Raw genomic sequence first — 17,453 nt, 5'->3', positions numbered from 1 at the left:
AGGTCTTTGCTTTCCTTCTTTTCAGCCCAGCTGTATGCTAACGTGGCTTCAACAACAGCTATCCTGAAGGAAAAACAAGCCTTCATCTGATTGCAAATTGGGAGAATTTGTACACTTTCTGAGGCTTTACTTCAGAAGTGTCTAATCTTCAGCCCTGAACCACAGCTTACACCATCCCTGACCACTGGCCATGCTGGTTTGGGCAGATGGAAATTTTGATCCCACAACATCTGGAGGGCCAAAGCTTCCCCATCTTATACTCTACTTGACTGGAAGCACGAATTGGTCACTGAAACCGGCATGCCCAAACAGATGAGCTATGCTTGACTCTTTTGCTTTGCAAGTACAGTGGTACCTCGGGTTAAGTACTTAATTCGTTCCGGAGGTCCGTTCTTAACCTGAAACTGTTCTTAGCCTGAAGCACCACTTTAGCTACTGGGGCCTCCTGCTGCCGCCACCGGAGCCCAATTTCTGTTCTTATCCTGAAGCAAAGTTCTTAACCTGAAGCACTATATCTGGGTTAGTGGAGTGTGTAACCTGAAGCATATGTAACCTGAAGCGTATGTATCCTGAGGTACCACTGTACAGTGGTACCTCGGGTTACATACACTTCAGGTTACAGACTCCGCTAATACAGAAATAGTACCTCAGGCTAAGAACTTTGCTTCAGGATGAGAACAGAAATCGTGCTACGGCGGCAGTGGGAGGCCCCATTAGCTAAAGTGGTGCTTCAGGTTAAGAACAGACCTCCAGAACGAATTAAGTACTTAACCCGAGGTACCACTGTATACCACAGTGGGTTTCCATGTTAAGATCAAATAAAGTACACTGCACCAAAATTGAGGTCAGTTTGGTTTCATTTAACCAAAAGCTTTCCCGCTTGCTGGCTGGCTGATCTGCTAACTCAGCCTTTCCCCATAACAGTGACAAGTTGTACTGTAAGTAGATGATGTTGCGTTCGGGATTTATTTCATTGGACTGGTCCTGTTGTGCGGATGCCTGATGATCGTCTTCCAAAGCAACTACTCTATTCCGAACTTAAAAGTGGAAAGCGTACTGCTGGTGGTCAACAAAAGAGGTTTAAAGACTGTCTCAAGGCAAATCTTTAAAAAATGTAGTATAAACACTGACAAGTGGGAAACACTGGCCTGCAAGCACTCCAGTTGGAGAACAGCCTTTACCAAAGGTGTCATGGGCTTTGAAGACACTCGAACTCAGGATGCAAGGGAGAAACTTGCTAAGAGGAAGACTCGCTTGGCAAATCCACACCATGATCAACTCCCACCTGGAAACCTATGTCCCCACTGTGGAAGGATGTGTGGATCCAGAATTGGCCTCCACAGTCACTTGTGGACTCATTGTTAAAACTGTGTTTATGGAAGACAATCTTACTCGGCTACGAGTGATTGCCAAAGAAGAAAAGATTCATGATTCCATAACATTCTGCATTCCACCCCCAAACATTTAGCGAGGACAAATCAGCACCATACATTCTTATACCACTTTTAACAATTGTGGCTTCCCCCTGAAGAATTTTGGGAAGTGTAGTTCGTTAAGAGCGCCAAGAGTTCTTAGGAGATACACACATACACCCTTAAAGAGCTACAATTCTCAAGAGTGGTTTAACAGTCAAATTCCTCTTCTTATGGACCTTTGAGGATTGTAGCTCTATGAAGAAATACATATGCTTTCTAGGAACTCCCAGCATCCTTAAACTACAGATCCCAGGATTCTTCGGGAAATGTTTTTATATACAGAGGTACCTCGGGTTAAGTACTTAATTCGTTCCGGAGGTCCATACTTAACCTGAAACTGTTCTTAACCTGAAGCACAACTTTAGTTAATGGGGCCTCCCGCTGCCGCCGCAGCACAATTTCTGTTCTCATCCTGAAGCAAAGTACTTAACCTGAAGCACTATTTCTGGGTTAGCGGAGTGTGTTACCTGAAGTGTATGTAACCCGAGGTACCACTGTACATATGTTTTCTAGTAACTCCCAGCATCCTTAAACTGCAGATCCCAGGATTCTTCGGGAAATGTTTTTATATACAGAGGTACCTCGGGTTAAGTACTTAATTCATTCTGGAGGTCCATACTTAACCTGAAACTGTTCTTAACCTGAAGCACAACTTTAATTAATGGACCCTCCTGCTGCTGCCATGCCGCCGGAGCACAATTTCTGTTCTCATCCTGAAGCAAAGTACTTAACCTGAAGCACTATTTCTGGGTCAGCGGAGTCTGTAACCTGAAGCGTATGTAACCTGAGGTACCACTGTATGCTGGAAGCTACCCAGAAAGGCTGGGGCAAGTTTGGACTAGTACGGGGCAAAACCTTTTATGCTGTTTCTCTAGACCAGGCACCCCCAAACTTGGCCCTCCAGATGTTTTTGGGACTACAACTCCCATCATCCCTAGCTAATAGGGCCAGTGGTCAGGGATGACTAGACCACTTAAGAGTTTGCTTGCTTTTAAGCATCATGATGCGCTTTAGCAATGCTTTTAAATAAACAGCACGAAAATAAAAGGGGTGAGAGGGACCTGAGAGAATGAAAGCAAAGAGAGTAAAACGTGAAGCTGCCCCAACTCTGCCACTAAGCCAGAAGAGAAGGAAGAAGTGATGAAACCTGTTGTTGTTTAGTTGTGTCCGACTCTTTGTGACCCCATGGACCAGAGCACGCCAGGCACTCCTGTCTTCCACTGCCTCCTGCAGTTTAGTCAAACTCATGCTGGTAGCTTCGAGAACACTGTCCAACCATCTCATCCTCTGTCGTCCCCTTCTCCTTGCGCCCTCCATCTTTCCCAACATAGAATCATAGAATTATAGAGTTGGAAGAGACCACAAGGGCCATCGAGTCCAACCCCCTGCCAAGCAGGAAATGCCATCAGAGTACTCCTGACATATGGTCGTCAAGCCTCTGCTTAAAGACCTCCAAAGAAGGAGACTCCACCACACTCCTTGGCAGCAAATTCCACTGTCGAACAGCTCTCACTGTCAGGAAGTTCCTCCTAATGTTTAGGTGGAATCTTTTTTCTTGTAGTTTGGAACCATTGCTCCGTGTCCGCTTCTCTGGAGCAGCAGAAAACAACCTTTCTCCCTCCTCTATGTGACATCCTTTTATATATTTGAACATGGCTATCATATCACCCCTTAACCTCCTCTTCTCCAGGCTAAACATGCCCAGCTCCCTTAGCCGTTCCTCATAAGGCATCGTTTCCAGGCCTTTGACCATTTTGGTTGCCCTCCTCTGGACATGTTCCAGTTTGTCAGTGTCCTTCTTGAACTGTGGTGCCCAGAACTGGACACAGTACTCCAGGTGAGGTCTGACCAGAGCAGAATACAGTGGCACTATTACTTCCCTTGATCTAAATGCTATACTCCTATTGATGCAGCCCATAATTGCATTGGCTTTTTTAGCTGCCGCGTCACACTGTTGGCTCATGTCAAGTTTGTGGTCAACCAAGACTCCTAGATCCTTTTCACATGTACTGCTCTCAAGCCAGGTGTCACCCATCTTGTATTTGTGCCTCTCATTTTTTTTTGCCCAAGTGCAATACTTTACATTTCTCCCTGTTAAAATTCATCTTGTTTGTTTTGGCCCAGTTCTCTAATCTGTCAAGGTCGTTTTGAAGTGTGATCCTGTCCTCTGGGGTGTTAGCCACCCCTCCCAGTTTGGTGTCATCTGCAAATTTGATCAGGATGCCCTTGAGTCCATCATCCAAGTCGTTGATAAACATCAGGGTCTTTTCCAGGGAGTCTTCTCTTCTCATGAGGTGGCCAAAGAATTGGAGCCTCAGCTTCAGGATCTGTCCTTCCAGTGAGCACTCAGGGCTGATTTCCTTCAGAATGGATAGGTTTGATCTTCTTGCAGTCCATGGGACTCTCAAGAGTCTCCTCCAGCACCATAATTCAAAAGCATCAATTCTTTGGCAATCAGCCTTCTTTATGGTCCAGCTCTCACTTCCATACATCACTACTGGGAAAACCATAGCTTTGACTATACGCGCCTTTGTCGGCAAGGTGATGTCTCTACGTCAATAAAATAGACGTCTTGCCTTTTCACTCCTGTTTTCGGCAGGCGGGGAAACCACAGAAGGAATAAAATTGGTCTGAGCCACACCTTTCCCGGGAGCAGCCAATCCACGGAGAGCGGATCCGCCCTCGAATGAAACGAGGAGGGATCCAGAGCTTCTCGCAAACACATGTCTTCCCTCCCACCAAGCAGTTTTAAGGAAAGCGATGCCGTTTAAAACCCCTCGTGTGGAAAGAGGCCCATTGCAAGAAAATAAATGGCACCCAAGGGAGAGCAGACTCGGGACTTGCCTGCAAAGCCAGAGTTTCACCTTTCACTCCCCCCTCCCCCCCCCGCGCAACTTTCGCTGCTCCACCTGCGTCGATTCGTGGGCACTCGGCGCGCCTTCTCATTCATGCGCGCTCCGCTCATTCATGGATTGTTGCCCCAAGCACGCCACGCCCACGCCCCCCCCCCGCGCAGGGAAAGGCGTGGCTTCGGCCGCCACTATTTATTGGTCGCCTGGAGCAGCTTTCGAACTTCCCTGCTTTGCCTTTCGCGCGGGTGCTTCGTCCGCATTCACAGTTTCGCCACCTCTGGACGCTGCCCGGTCTCTGCTCTCTCTTCCCCACTTAAAGAAGTACCGGAATTGGCAGCACGCAGCGTTTTGGGAGGTAACTCCTCCTTTCTTATCTTGCTGCGTAAAAAAGCTGGCGGCTGTTTTGAGCTGGCATCTTAGGGAAATTGCTGTGCTTTAAAACTAGCTCCCATTATTATTATTATTATTATTATTATTATTATTATTATTATTATTATTATTATTAATTTATTTTATTGCACAACCTAGTCTTCCTCCTAACTGAATAAGGGGAGCACGGGAAGCTTGCGAGGAAAGAGCTAAAGAGTCTTTTTAGAAAAGCGGAACTACCTTTGCAGCCTCCTTGCCCCCTCCCTCAACGTCAGAGGGTCCAGTTACCTGTCTAGTACACTGGAATCCTGAATCTTCTATGAAGCTCCCCAGCTTTACGGAGCCTTTGTGAATAAACCTGAACAGTCAATAGGCTATGTTTAGTTCAGTTGCAGAGCCACAGTGGGTTTATTTTGTATTCGGTTTTTACCTTCTGCTTGCTTTCTCCCCCCCCCCCCAACCTTTTATTCCTAAGGAAAGTTCCTTCATGTGACAGCTGATGTGTGTATGTCTGCCAGCCTCAGGGTTACAGAATCTCCACCTACCTAGACACTTGGTATTCAGGCTACTGGGAGTTTAAGGATCACAGTTTGTACTGACCACACACTCTACTGAGGTCTGGGAGAGTCTCTGAGATATTGATGGACACTGGCTCAATCCCTTTTTTAAAAGCACCTGCTTTAGTGTGTTCCAGTTTTAAATATACAGTGGTACCTCGGGTTAAGTACTTAATTCGTTCTGGAGGTCCGTTCTTAACCTGAAACTGTTCTTAACCTGAAGCACCACTTTAGCTAATGGGGCCTCCTGCTGCTGCCGCGCCACTGCTGCACGATTTCTGTTTTCATCCTGAAGCAAAGTTCTTAACCCGAAGAACTTTGGGTTCTTCTTGGTTTATTTCTGGGTTAGCGGAGTCTGTAACCTGAAGCGTATGTAATCTGAAGCGTATGTAACCTGAAATGTATGTAACCCAAGGTACCACTGTATGTATGTATGTATGTTTGTTTGTTTGTGGGTGTGGGTGTATACAGTGGTACCTCAGGTTACATACGCTTCAGGTTACATTCACTTCAGGTTAAGAACACACGAATTAAGTGCTTAACCTGAGGTACCACTGTATATGTATGTGTGTGTGTGTTAAGACCCCCTCGCTGAAGAAAGTTGCAAAAATTGGTAAGTTTCACCCCTTAAAATGACACTCCCTGCAAAGCCCTGCTTTGATCTATTTATCTGTCTAAATTGAGGATGGAGTTACAGCTCCCACAATCCCTGTCAATTGGCCATGCTACCTAGGATTGATAGGGCAGGTGGGCACTGTGTTGGCTATGCTTGACGTAAATGGATATTCGGGAAAACATTTCATTTTCTTGAAATACCCTTTCCTTCCTCCTCCTCCAACAATCTTTCATTTTCTCACCCGCTCACCCTCAGGCTGAGTGTGTGGCTGTTGAGAACAGGTGAAGAGTGTTAGAGGCCAGAAGAGGAGTTCATCTCTGTGTGGACTGTGATTTGCTGAAGCTGTCAGACAACTGAAGGACTAGTTGTCTAGGTGCAAGTTTCTTTTGTGTGGGGGTACATGAAAGGTACATGAAAGGTGAAGGGACGCGGGTGGTGCTGTGGCTTAAACCACAGAGCCTAGGACTTGCCAATCAAAAGGTCGGTGGTTGGAATCCCCGTGAAGGGATGAGCTCCCGTTCCTCGGTCCCTGCTCCTGCCCACCTAGCAGTTTGAAAGCACGTCAAAGTACAAGTAGGTAAATAAGTATCGCTCCAGCGGGAAGGTAAACGGCTTTTCCATGCGCTGCTCTGTTTCGCCAGAAGTGGCTTAATCATGCTGGCCACATGACCTGGAAACTTTACGCCGGCTCCCTCGGCCAACAAAGCGAGATGAGCGCCACAGCCCCAGAGTCGGCCACGACTGGACCTAATGGTCAGGGGTTCCTTTACCTTTTTACATGAAAGGTGAAATTATATCGTGTGAAATTTAAGTGCTCTGGTAAAGAGGTGCTCTGTTGAATATTTTGTTAGAGAGCTTTGCTATAAAGTGAGGTTTTCAAGTCTTGGTTTATATATTTGAGCGGGGTTTATATACTATTAGTGAGATATAAGAAAGGGCACAGCTACTATTTGTTAGAATTCCTGCTCCATGATTGCAGTCATGGGATTGTTGTCTATCACATGATGGTGTATGTTTTCATTCCACAGAGTGGGAAGTGACGGAGACAGGATGTTTGTGTTACTGTGTTCCGTGAAGTGGGACTATTGCCCTTTGTTCTTTTTCTCTTTGCTGTCTGATGCTAGAGAGAGAGGGAGCCATGTTGCAGTGCTCCGTGTGTGTTTATATGTAAATAAAGTAAATAAATTAGCCAAAATGCTGAGTTACTGAGGTCTGTTACGCAAGCTGCGAAGACTCTGCAGATCCCCAAGTATGCCGGTGTCTGTTGCCATCGGTTGCTGTGATGTTTGGGCTGAAGAAAGCTTTTGAAGCTCCCAAACGATGGACCAGGAGCGAGAGAACATGCCAGTTGGGCATGTGTCTCTACCAGGGTCCTACTCGAGTGTAGGCTGAACTCCGGACACTATTTCCCTCTCTTTTCCTGCAGTTCCAGGAAGAGAAGCACCATGGCTGCTGAGAACCTCAGGAAGAGGCTTCAGGAGGAGGTGACTTGCTGCATTTGCCTCGACTTCTTCACCAATCCTGTTACCTTAGAGTGCGAGCACAGCTTTTGCTCCGCCTGCATTGCCCAGTGCTGGCGGGAATCTTCTGCCAACGCCCTCTGCCCTCTGTGTAAAAGGGCCATCCGGGCAACGAAGTCCAAGCCGAACAAGCAGCTGGGCAACTTTGCCGAGATAGCCAAGCAGCTGAGAGATCAGGAGAGGGAGGAGGCTGAAGGGAGGCGGTTCTGCGGGAGACACGGGGAGCCCCTGAAACTCTTCTGCAAGGATGACCAAGTCCCCATCTGTGTGGTGTGTGACTGGTCCAAGGAGCACAAAGGACATGAAGTGGTTCCCAAGGAGGAGGCTGCCCAAGAGTACAGGGTAGGTTTAAGGTTACCAGATTTTTTTCAATGAATCCGGGGATACTTAAAAAAAAATATTTTTATTACCGTATTTTTCGCCCTATGGGACACACTTTTTCCCCTCCAAAAAGGAAGGGGAAATGCGTGTGCGTCCTATGGGGCGAATGCAGGCTTTCACTGAAGCCTGGAGAGCGAGAGGGGTCGGTGCGCACCGACCCCTCTCGCTCTCCAGGCTTCAGGAGAGCTGCAGCGCCAGTCCCACAAGGTCGGGGGACAGCGGGGAGGCGGAACGCCGCCATCCCGCTGTCTCCCGATGTGGTTTGGAGGTTGACGGCGGGGAGACGCGTGCTTCTCCCGGCCGCCAGCCCCGCAAGCTCCAGGGACAGCGGGGAGGCGCAGCGCGTCCTCCCACTGTCCCCGGACCTGGTCTGCAGACGGGCGGCGGGGAGAAGAGCGCTTCTCCCTGCTGCCTGCCCCGCAAGCTCCGGGGACAGCTGGGAGGCGCAGCGTGTCCTCCCGCTGTCCCCGGACCTGGTCTGCAGGCGCTTCTGGCCCCACAAGCGCCTGGGGGGAAATAAAAAAAAAATTCTTTATTTTCCCCGCAAAAAACTTGGTGTGTCCTATGGGCCGGTGCGTCCTATGGGGTGAAAAATACGGTAAACACTTTCAGCGTAAGAAATTATCAGTCCAAATAATCAATTACATTATTTTTTCTCCTTCTGCCCCCCCCCCACCCACTACTTCCCTCAGTTCCCCTCTCTGGTTTCTTTGCACATATTGTTCTCTGCATGTTATAAAACTGTACATATCCTTGCCTTATCTATCATGTGTTCAACTAATAAATTTGTGGGTGTTTATTCAAAAACCTGCCAAGGAGTCCAGGTCATTTTGTTGTCTTTTTAGGTAATTTGTAAAGAGTTCCCATTCTTCCTTGAAGTCACAATTGTCCTTATCACGCAATTTGTATGTCAATTTGGCCAATTCTGCATAGCTCATCAATTTTTCTTGCCACTGCTCTTTCGTTGGGATTTCCTCATTCTTCCATTCTTGTGCTAACAAGACTCTTGCCGCTGTTGTACCATACATAAATAAGTTCTTTATTTTTCTTGGCAGGTCTTGTCCTACAATCCCTAACAAAAATGCTTCTGTGTTTTTTTTTTAAAAAATGTCATTTTAAACATTTTTTTCTATTCATTATATATCATTTCCCCCCTTTTTTTTTACTTCTCTACATTCCCACCACATATGATAAAAAGTACCTTCTTTTTCTTTACATTTCCAACATATGTTTGACCCGGGTTTGTACATTTTTGCTATTTGTACTGGTTTGATATACCATCTGTACATCATTTTCATATAATTTTCTTTCAAAAGAGAACATTCTGTAAATTTCAGATCTCCCTTCCACAATTTTTCCCAGTCCTCAAATTGTATATTATGTCCTATATCTTGTGCAATCCGGGGACACTTTTCAACCTCCTACTAAACAGATGGATTTTGTCAGGGGACTGATTTGTAAATCCGGGGACTGTCCCTGGGAAACGGAGATGTCTGGTAACCTTAGGGTAGGTGGGACGCTGCTTCAGGGAGCAGTGAACAGGGCATGCTTTGTGTTTGTGGACAGGCATTAAAATCAGAACCCTCTTTAGAGAGTAGCAGTGGAGAGGTTTGCCATTGCCCCGGTTCCAAACAGTCCTGAGTATGTTCAAGGGACACTAAATGGTGACTGACTGTCACAGGCTGGCTTGATGGAGAGGAATTGTAAGAGGAACCAGCTGGGGAATCCCTAAGGCAGGCACGTCCAACTGGTAGATCGTGCTCTACCGGTAGATAGCTACCGGCTACCCCCAAAGAAGCTCAACAACTTTGACTCCCCTAAAAAAAGCTCAACATTAGCCCTGCACCCCTAAAAACGGGCCTTCCTCCTCTCTACAGAAAGCCCAACAACTTTGACCTGAACCCAAAAAAGGGGGGTAGAGCGCTTCCAGCTTTTAACTCTGTGAGTAGATCACAGTCTCTTGGGAGTTGGCCACCCCTGCCCTAAGGGGAGAAGGATCAGAGCCTGGGAGTGGCGATGTGACAACCATGAGTGGTCACAGGGAGCAGACTGGGATGAGGAGGTGTCAGAAGCTGGAGGGGAAACAGGGCTTAGTGGGCAGGGAGAGTCTGTGGCAGAGAAGTCCAGAATCAGAGGCAGGAGTGGAGGGGGACAGAAGGCAGAGATGAGGCAGGCTGCTGAAAAGTCACAAGTGTCTCCCCCTCCTGCTGCGACAAGTTCCCCTCATCCCTTAGCTCCCAGAACCAGAAGAGGGCTGAAATGAGCATAGCAGTGGAAGGCTGCAGGCAGGCACAGTCTCTGATTGCTTGGGGAAAGCCCTGTAGAGGAGGGGACTTAGACAGCTGTGGGAGGTGGCCACTTTCAGTCTCGGCAACTGATCCATGAGGCAAGACCTACTGGGGATGAGCTGCTGGGCTCATTAGACCTGACACTCAGCCAAGTTCATGCATCCAGTCAAATAGATTCAGGGATGAGGAAATTGGGGCTCCCTCCAGGTGTTGCTGAACTACAACTCCCATCAGCCCCTGCCATCACAGCCAGTGGTCAGGGAGGATGCAAGTTGTAGCTGAGCAACATTTATAGGGCTGAAAATTAGCCACTCCTGAACCAAAGCCCCAGAGGGAATTGGGAAGGAAGGAGCAGAGTGAATGGAGCTTCCATTGAAACAATAGTGAATTTTTTCTTTTCTCTCCCCCCCCCCTATAATTTTTATTAAATTTCTGTTTTACATTTTAGAATATTTATTTAAACAACCTTAAAATATCAGTGACTTCCCTTCTCTTTCCATGGTTCATTTTACAAAACATAAATCCCTGCATATTTTATATAAACCAAACCATTCAGTAGTCCATTACTACATCCATCAAAACTTATTTACACTGTTGAATTTATCTTAAAGCTGCCCACGTTTTCAAATAAACACAATTTCCCTCCATATATTCAGTAAACATTTCCCAATCTTCTTTAAACGTATGTTCTTCTTGTTCTCTTATTCTATATGCTAGGTCTGCAAGTTGCGCATATTCCATCATCTTAAGTTGCCATTCTTCTTTAGTTGGGACTTCGCTCGATTTCCATTTTTTGGCTAACGAAACACGGGCTGCAGTAGTGGCATACATAAATAACCTGGGAATTTCCATCTGAATTATCCCCAACCCAAAGGACTCTTTGTTTTTGGAAAAGCACTTTTAAACATTTTTTTTTCCAATTCCTTATGGAACAATAGTGACTTTTTTCAAACCTACTCTAACATGATTTCTTGCCCTCCTCTCTAGGATCACGTCTGCAGCTTGCTGGAAGTGATGAGGAAACAGAGAGAAGAGATATTGGTGCATATATTGAATACAGAAAAGGAAAGCCAAGACCTGCTTGTATGTGTCTCTTTTCACCAGGAACTTGTGGCGTTGTTATTTTGAGCACTGCGTGCCACCAAGAATTGCCTGGTGTAGCGGTGGTGGCAGCTGAGGAGCCGGCCTGAGGGCGGAGGAAGAGGAGGGGATAGGGAGGGACACAGAAGGGTGGCGCTTCAGTGGCCGCCGCCACGCTGCAACCGCCTCATGCCGGATTGACAGCATCTGTCAATCCTACCAATGTATGTAACTTCACAATAGCAAAATCCCTTATTTTGGCTACTGATCCCTTATTTTCGAGGCTGCTGGTCCCTTATTTTCAAATCTGTAAGTTGAGAGCTATGCGTATTTGCATTTCTCCCGCCTCCCCATTTTATCCTTGTTCGGTGGGTTAGGCTGAGAGACAGTGGGTGGCCCAAGGGCAGCCAGTGAGAATTATGGCTGAATGGGGTGGCTGGGATTTGAACCCTGGTCCCTCAGGTCCCCTAGTCGAGCTCTCTAACCACCACACCGCACCGGCTCCCCCCCCCCCCACTCTCCACCTGCTGCAGAAACGGATAGAATCGGAGCGGGAGAAAATGACGGCGGGGGTCAAGCAGCTGTACCACATTATCAAAAAGCAACTGGGCTTCATCGTGGCACAGATGGAGTGGGCCAAGAAGGAGATTATGACGAAGAGGGACGAGCAAATGGCCAAACTCTCCCAGGACCTTTCCTCTCTGGGCAGCAGCATCCAAGAGATGGAACAGACGTCTCGGCTGCCTGTGAGTGACTTCCTACAGGTAAGATGGCTGGCTGCATTTTCCCTGTACAGTCGTACCTCAGAAGTCGAATAGAATCCATTCCGGAAGTCCGTTCGACTTCCAAAGCGTGGCTTCTGAATGGCTGCAGGAAGCTTCTGTAGCCAATCGGAAGCCCTGTTTGACGTTCAGTGGAACACCCACTTCCGGTTTTCGATCGTTTGGGAGCCGAGGCACAATTATAGTGTTGTACAGTGGTACCTCAGGTTACATACGCTTCAGGTTACAAACTCCGCTAACCCAGAAATAGAGCTTCAGGTTAAGAACTTTGCTTCAGGATGAGAACAGAAATTGGGCTCCGGCAGCGCAGCGACAGCAGGAGGCCCCATTAGCTAAAGTGGTGCTTCAGGTTGAGAACAGTTTCAGGTTAAGTACGTACCTCCGGAACGAATTAAGTACTTAACCTGAGGTACCACTGTATACAGAATAAAGCTGGGGGAAGAAGTAGTCGTGGGGGGGGGGAGAAGATTGCCCCCCCCTTTTAACCTTTTCCAACTCAACAATATCCTTTTTGAGTTGAGGTGACCAGAACTTTATACAGGACTCCAAATGCAGTCGCACCACAGATTTGTATAAGGCATGGGTAGGCAAACTAAGACCCGGGGGCCGGATCCTGCCCAATCGCCTTCTTAATTGGGCTCGCGGATGTTCTGGGAATCAGAGTGTTTCTACATGAGTAGAATGTATCCTTCTATTTAAAATGCATCTCTGGGTTATCTGTGGGGCATAGGAATTCGTTCATTCCCCCCCCCCTTCAAAATAAAATCTGGCCCCCCACAAGGTCTGAGGGACAGTGGACCCAGCTCCCTGCTGAAAAAGTCTACTGACCCCTGGTATAAGGGCATGCATTAGGATATTGGCAGTTTTTGTTTTCTTTCCCAGCGATCCTTAGCTAGAAATTTTAAACCCCCAATGCATCCTTACCCCAGGGGGAATTCAGGTTCTGTGGGGGTCTCCTTAGCAGCCTGCAGCAGAGCACTCAGTTCCCTCTTCTCCCTCTCCCCCCTCTAGGACGTTGCAGGCACCTTGCAAAGGTAAGTGGGTCCCGTTCGTTCTGTTTCACTTTCGATTTACCTTGAATGGCTTTGCACAATAGGGGAAGTTGCTGCTGCAGCGCCGTTTAACCTGTTCCTTCCCCAGTTGTATTTGTACCTGGCTCAGCTCTTCCAAAGGACCACCCAGCTTTGCACAGGGAAGAAGGTGGTGGTGAAGGAATCTCCTCTTCCTTTTAATTTCACTTGCTGAAGGTCAATCGGCTTGTCCTTAAAGGGGCGGCACTTCCTGTGAGAGGTGGATGTTCTGTTGGACTATTCTTGGGATGGTGTGGGATGAACTTATTGGCAAAACCTATTTGGTGTTTCGCAACTTTCCGACTAGTTGCAGGACCTTAGCCAGACCTAGCAGAGTAAACGCAGACCCCACGGAAGCAATTGGTGACTTGGCTGCAGACAGGATAGATGAAGCAGGAACCAGGAACTTGTAGTTAGGTGTTTATTATATGCAGTGGACTATTTACAGGAACAGAATACGAATCTTTTGCTAGCTCTCTCTGACACGACTCACAACTCCTACACTGACACAGAACTCTGAACCTCTGAACACTGAACCAACACATTCCAGTTAGTAGACCATTAATTATCACTCCCTTGAGAGAGCTTGACCAATCAGGGAGCTGTCTCCATGTCTCTGTTATCACCAGGCAGACTTACTCCTTCAGATTGCCGTCTGGCTGTCTGCCAAACCTTAATTGACTCTGTGTGAGTAGCTGCATGTACACAGTTTCCCAACAGAACTTTAGATAGTCTTGAAGCCCAGCTGCTTATTATGGTGTCTTCTTCTCCACTAAGCAGCCCGCAAGGCATGAAGGGTGGAGTGTGACCTACAGTACAAAAATGACCCAAATTGTGCCAGTTTTCTGAGATGGGTTTATTGGTGTTCACCTTCCTTCCTTCCTTCCTTCCTTCCTTCCTTCCTTCCTTCCTTCCTTCCTTCCTTCCTTCCTTTTTCTGTCCATTTCTCTCTTTTCCTGCCACTGTGATTAATAATCTGTCCAGATAAAGGGATAAATCATCATTATAGGCTCTTTTTCTCTTTCTCCAGGAGCAAGGAGGTCAAGTTTAAAAACGTAGCCGCTTTCCCTCCAAAACTAAAATGGAAAACTTGGGAGTTTTGGGACGTCACTGCCATTTTGCAGAAGTTCACAGAGAAATTCAAAGGTATCGGAAGGGTTTTGGGTGGGGAATCGGCTGCCAAGCAAGGGAGGGAGGGTGGAATTGGCGTGGGAACGAGGCTTTGTAGGAGATTCTCTCAGATGAAGGGGAGCTCAGGCAACAGTGCGGAGGCCATTTTTTATTTCTTCCAGAAGCCCAGCTTCCTGCATCTGGAAGTAACTGCTTCCTGGGGTATTGTTGCCTTGCAGCAGAGGAACACAGAGAATGCCTAAGGAAGTTTGGATTATTCTCTCCTGTCAGCCCCTCGATGAAAGAAAGAAGGCCCTGCATTGTCAGCTAGGAACCTGGAAATGGCAGAGTTATAAAGCCATAACACACACATACACCTTAACCAGACTCGAATTGAAGGTGACTGGATTTCATGGGCAAACCAGGATCCATCCTATAGACTTTTGGCGTTGGAAGGCACCCAAAAGCTCTGTTCAGTTGACTATTTATTTATTCACTTAATTTCCTTTATGAATCGCTTCTCATAAAGCTTCCCAAAGCAATTTCACAAGAAAAACATATACAGACTGGCTTATCCGTGCCTCCCCTTGTTCTGCTGCTTCCGTCACCCTCTTGGGGGGAAAACGACTCTTTAGTGCCCAATCGGAGCTAACAGGAATTTGGGTTTTCCCCAGATTGCCAAAATCTACTGGTACCACATTCCCGATAGGTGGTCCTGCAACCTTTGATTAAAAGCCCTCTTAACAAAAGGGGGGTGTCTATCGGTTACTGGTTTTTACACATGGGGTGGTTTTCTGTTCATTAGAAGCACTCCTTTGATCTCACTCCCCCATTTTCTTCTACAGGCAATCTGATATCTGGATATTCACTGCGTAAAGGTAAATTTCAGGCAGCAAAAGGGGGTGTTGAGGTACCTCTCAATAGCTGACAATTTCTTTGTTCACTCACTTTAAATCCAGGGTGGGAAACTGGATTGAGAAGTAGCCACAGAGTGTTTGTTGTGGGGGAGGAAGGGAAAGGAGAATGTTAGCCGCTTTGAGACTCCTTCGGGTAGTGATAAAGCGGGATATCAAATTCAAACTCTTCCTCTTCTTCTCTTCTTCCTCAGCGAAAGTGTCTCTGAACCCAGCCACGGCCCATCCTCAGCTCATCATATCCGAGGACCTGAGAAGTTTGGCACTGGCAGAAAGGCCGAAGGCCCTTCCCCTCAGCGCTGGCCGATTTGAGCGCTGGCCCTGCGCTCAGTGCCAGGAGTCCTTCAGCTCTGGCAGAAGCTACTGGGAAGTCGAAGTGAGGAACGAGGGCGCCTGGGCTCTGGGCATCTCAAAACCGCTTGTGGCGGTCAGGAAAGACGCACAGCCTTCCCCGGAAGCCGGTGTCTGGGCTATTGGGAGGTGGGAGGGTCAGTACAGGGCTGTTGTCCCACCGCATTACCCTTTCCTGTATCCAAGCAGGGAGCCCCAAAGAATACGAGTGGCCCTCAATCTGGATGCTCAACAGGTGGCTTTTTTTGATGCTGAGGCGGCAAGCCTGCTCCACACTTTCTCCTTAGCTGAATCCTCGTCCGACACCTTCTACCCCTTCTTTTGGATCTGGAAAAAATCCCATCTCCAACTCTGCCCGTGAGAAAGGCCTGCAGCCTCTGTTGTTGATTTATTTTCTGCTCCTTCCCTCCAGCTTCTACCAATGCAAACTTAACAACAAACCTCCAAACCAAAAGGCTAGATATTCTTCTACACTCTAAGGTTCTGTTTACCGTTTTTCACAAAACAGAAGCTGCCTCTCTTTGAAATCTGTGTAAATGCTTTTTAATGTTTGATTTTACCTTACAGAATGAGCAGCCTTGGAGGTTTCTTTAGAACCATGGAAGTTATATATATATATTCTTAACACACAAATAAAAAGAATAAAGGATCGTTACTCCCAAGTTGGCCTGAGCTTTATTTGTTGTGGAAAGTCCAGGATCTGAAGCATCTGTTGCTGCTTTTCTGTGGCTAAATGTTTTTGACTTTAAGAGCTGTTTGACAGTGGAGCGGTCTCCCTTCAGAGGTTGTGGGTTCTCCTTCCTTGGAGGCTTTTAAGCAGAGGTCAGATGGCCGTCTGTGAGGGATCCTTTAGCTGAGATTCCTGCAATTCAACGGGTTGGACTAGAGGACCCCAGGAGATCTCTTCAAACTCAACAGTTCTGTGATTTTATTATTCCCTGGTGGGTAGATCCTTGGCGTATTTACATGAAATTGAAAAAAAAAGAAGAAGTAGTGAGTGTTGGAACTCTGAGTCACATCTGCAACTTGTTTTTGCATGCAAGCAATGATGGCTGCCAAAGGTGACAAAGGATTCTTTGCAGCGAAGCTCCCCTATATTCTGAGTTCGCTGTTTCTTCGGAAACAAAAGGTGAACAAATTTCTCCAGTGTTGCAGCGCAGCACTTTTAGAGTTGTGGAGGTAAGACGATAAGCCACTATGGCTAGTAGCCTCTGATAGCAATAACCACCATAATTTTTTTCCATTCGTCTTTATAAGCCATCCAAGTTAGTGACCAACACTGGGGAATGCCGTACTTTAACCATGCACAGTACGAAGAAGTACCATATTTTTCCATGTATAAGACGTAGGATTTTTTATTAAGAAATATTGTTTAAAATTTGGGGTCGTTTTATAGACGGGTAGTGCATAGGGGGGATGGGCGATTGTCATAGCTTTTCCCCTTTTTTCCACAACGGGGTGAGCTGTTTTTCGGTCCCTGCTCCTGCCCACCTAGCAGTTTGAAAGCACGTCAAAGTGCAAGTAGATAAATAGGTACCGCTCCGGCGGGAAGGTAAACGGCATTTCCGTGCGCTGCTCTGGTTCGCCAGAAGCAGCTTAGTCATGCTGGCCTCATGACCTCCCGGAAGCTGTACACCGGCTCCCTCGGCCAGTAAAGCGAGGTGAGCACCGCAATCCCAGAGTCGTCCGCGACTGGACCTAATGGTCAGGGGTCCCTTTACCTTTAATCCTCTAATGTTCTGCTTCATTTGATCCCCATGAGTTCCAGTATTATTGTTTCCATTTATTAAATTTGTGTATCGCCCTTCATCCGAAGACCTCAAGGCAGCTCACAGCTGGTTCAACACGCCTGATTTTGCGCACACCTTTCATTTCCCCATCGCTCCCGCCTTTCTTTCTAACCTAAAAAGGCTCAGATGTTGTCACTTCCCTCCTAGGGGGAGTTGTCGCAGATCCATTATCATTTTGATTGCCCCAAACTATCCCTGTACCTTGAGCACAGAGCGCCCTATGTCAGGTGCTGTCACGTGTACGCATATATACAGACGAATACACAAACACGTGCACACAGCTCCTTGGGGGTCGCAG

General features: G+C 47.2%; 2 protein-coding genes across 4 annotated transcripts in view; one reads left to right on the top strand and one right to left on the bottom strand.

The window, feature by feature from the left end:
- The window catches only part of LOC309337240 (vespryn-like), a 411,113-nt gene that overhangs the window by 230,892 nt on the left and 162,768 nt on the right, over positions 1-17,453 (bottom strand). The gene's annotated exons all lie outside the window — the stretch shown is intronic.
- On the top strand, positions 4,556-15,997 carry LOC309336953 (zinc finger protein RFP-like). 3 transcript variants are annotated; one of them, XM_081853483.1, is made up of 8 exons: positions 4,556-4,682; positions 7,296-7,731; positions 11,046-11,141; positions 11,672-11,902; positions 12,932-12,954; positions 14,021-14,136; positions 14,946-14,978; positions 15,209-15,997. In XM_081853483.1, the coding sequence occupies exons 2-8, from the start codon at positions 7,315-7,317 to the stop codon at positions 15,724-15,726; spliced, it is 1,434 nt and encodes a 477-aa protein (XP_081709609.1). In that variant the 5' UTR covers positions 4,556-4,682; positions 7,296-7,314; the 3' UTR covers positions 15,727-15,997. The 3 variants fall into 3 exon arrangements, with proteins under 3 accessions (XP_081709609.1, XP_081709611.1, XP_081709610.1); XM_081853485.1 differs by having other exon boundaries at positions 4,562-4,682; positions 7,302-7,731; XM_081853484.1 differs by lacking the exon at positions 4,556-4,682 and adding an exon at positions 5,845-6,276 and having other exon boundaries at positions 6,655-7,731.

Source organism: Podarcis erhardii, assembly GCF_964252035.2.
Source record: "Podarcis erhardii genome assembly, chromosome: 2".
NCBI lineage: Eukaryota > Metazoa > Chordata > Lepidosauria > Squamata > Lacertidae > Podarcis > Podarcis erhardii.
This window is presented reverse-complemented; position numbering and strand designations above follow the sequence as displayed.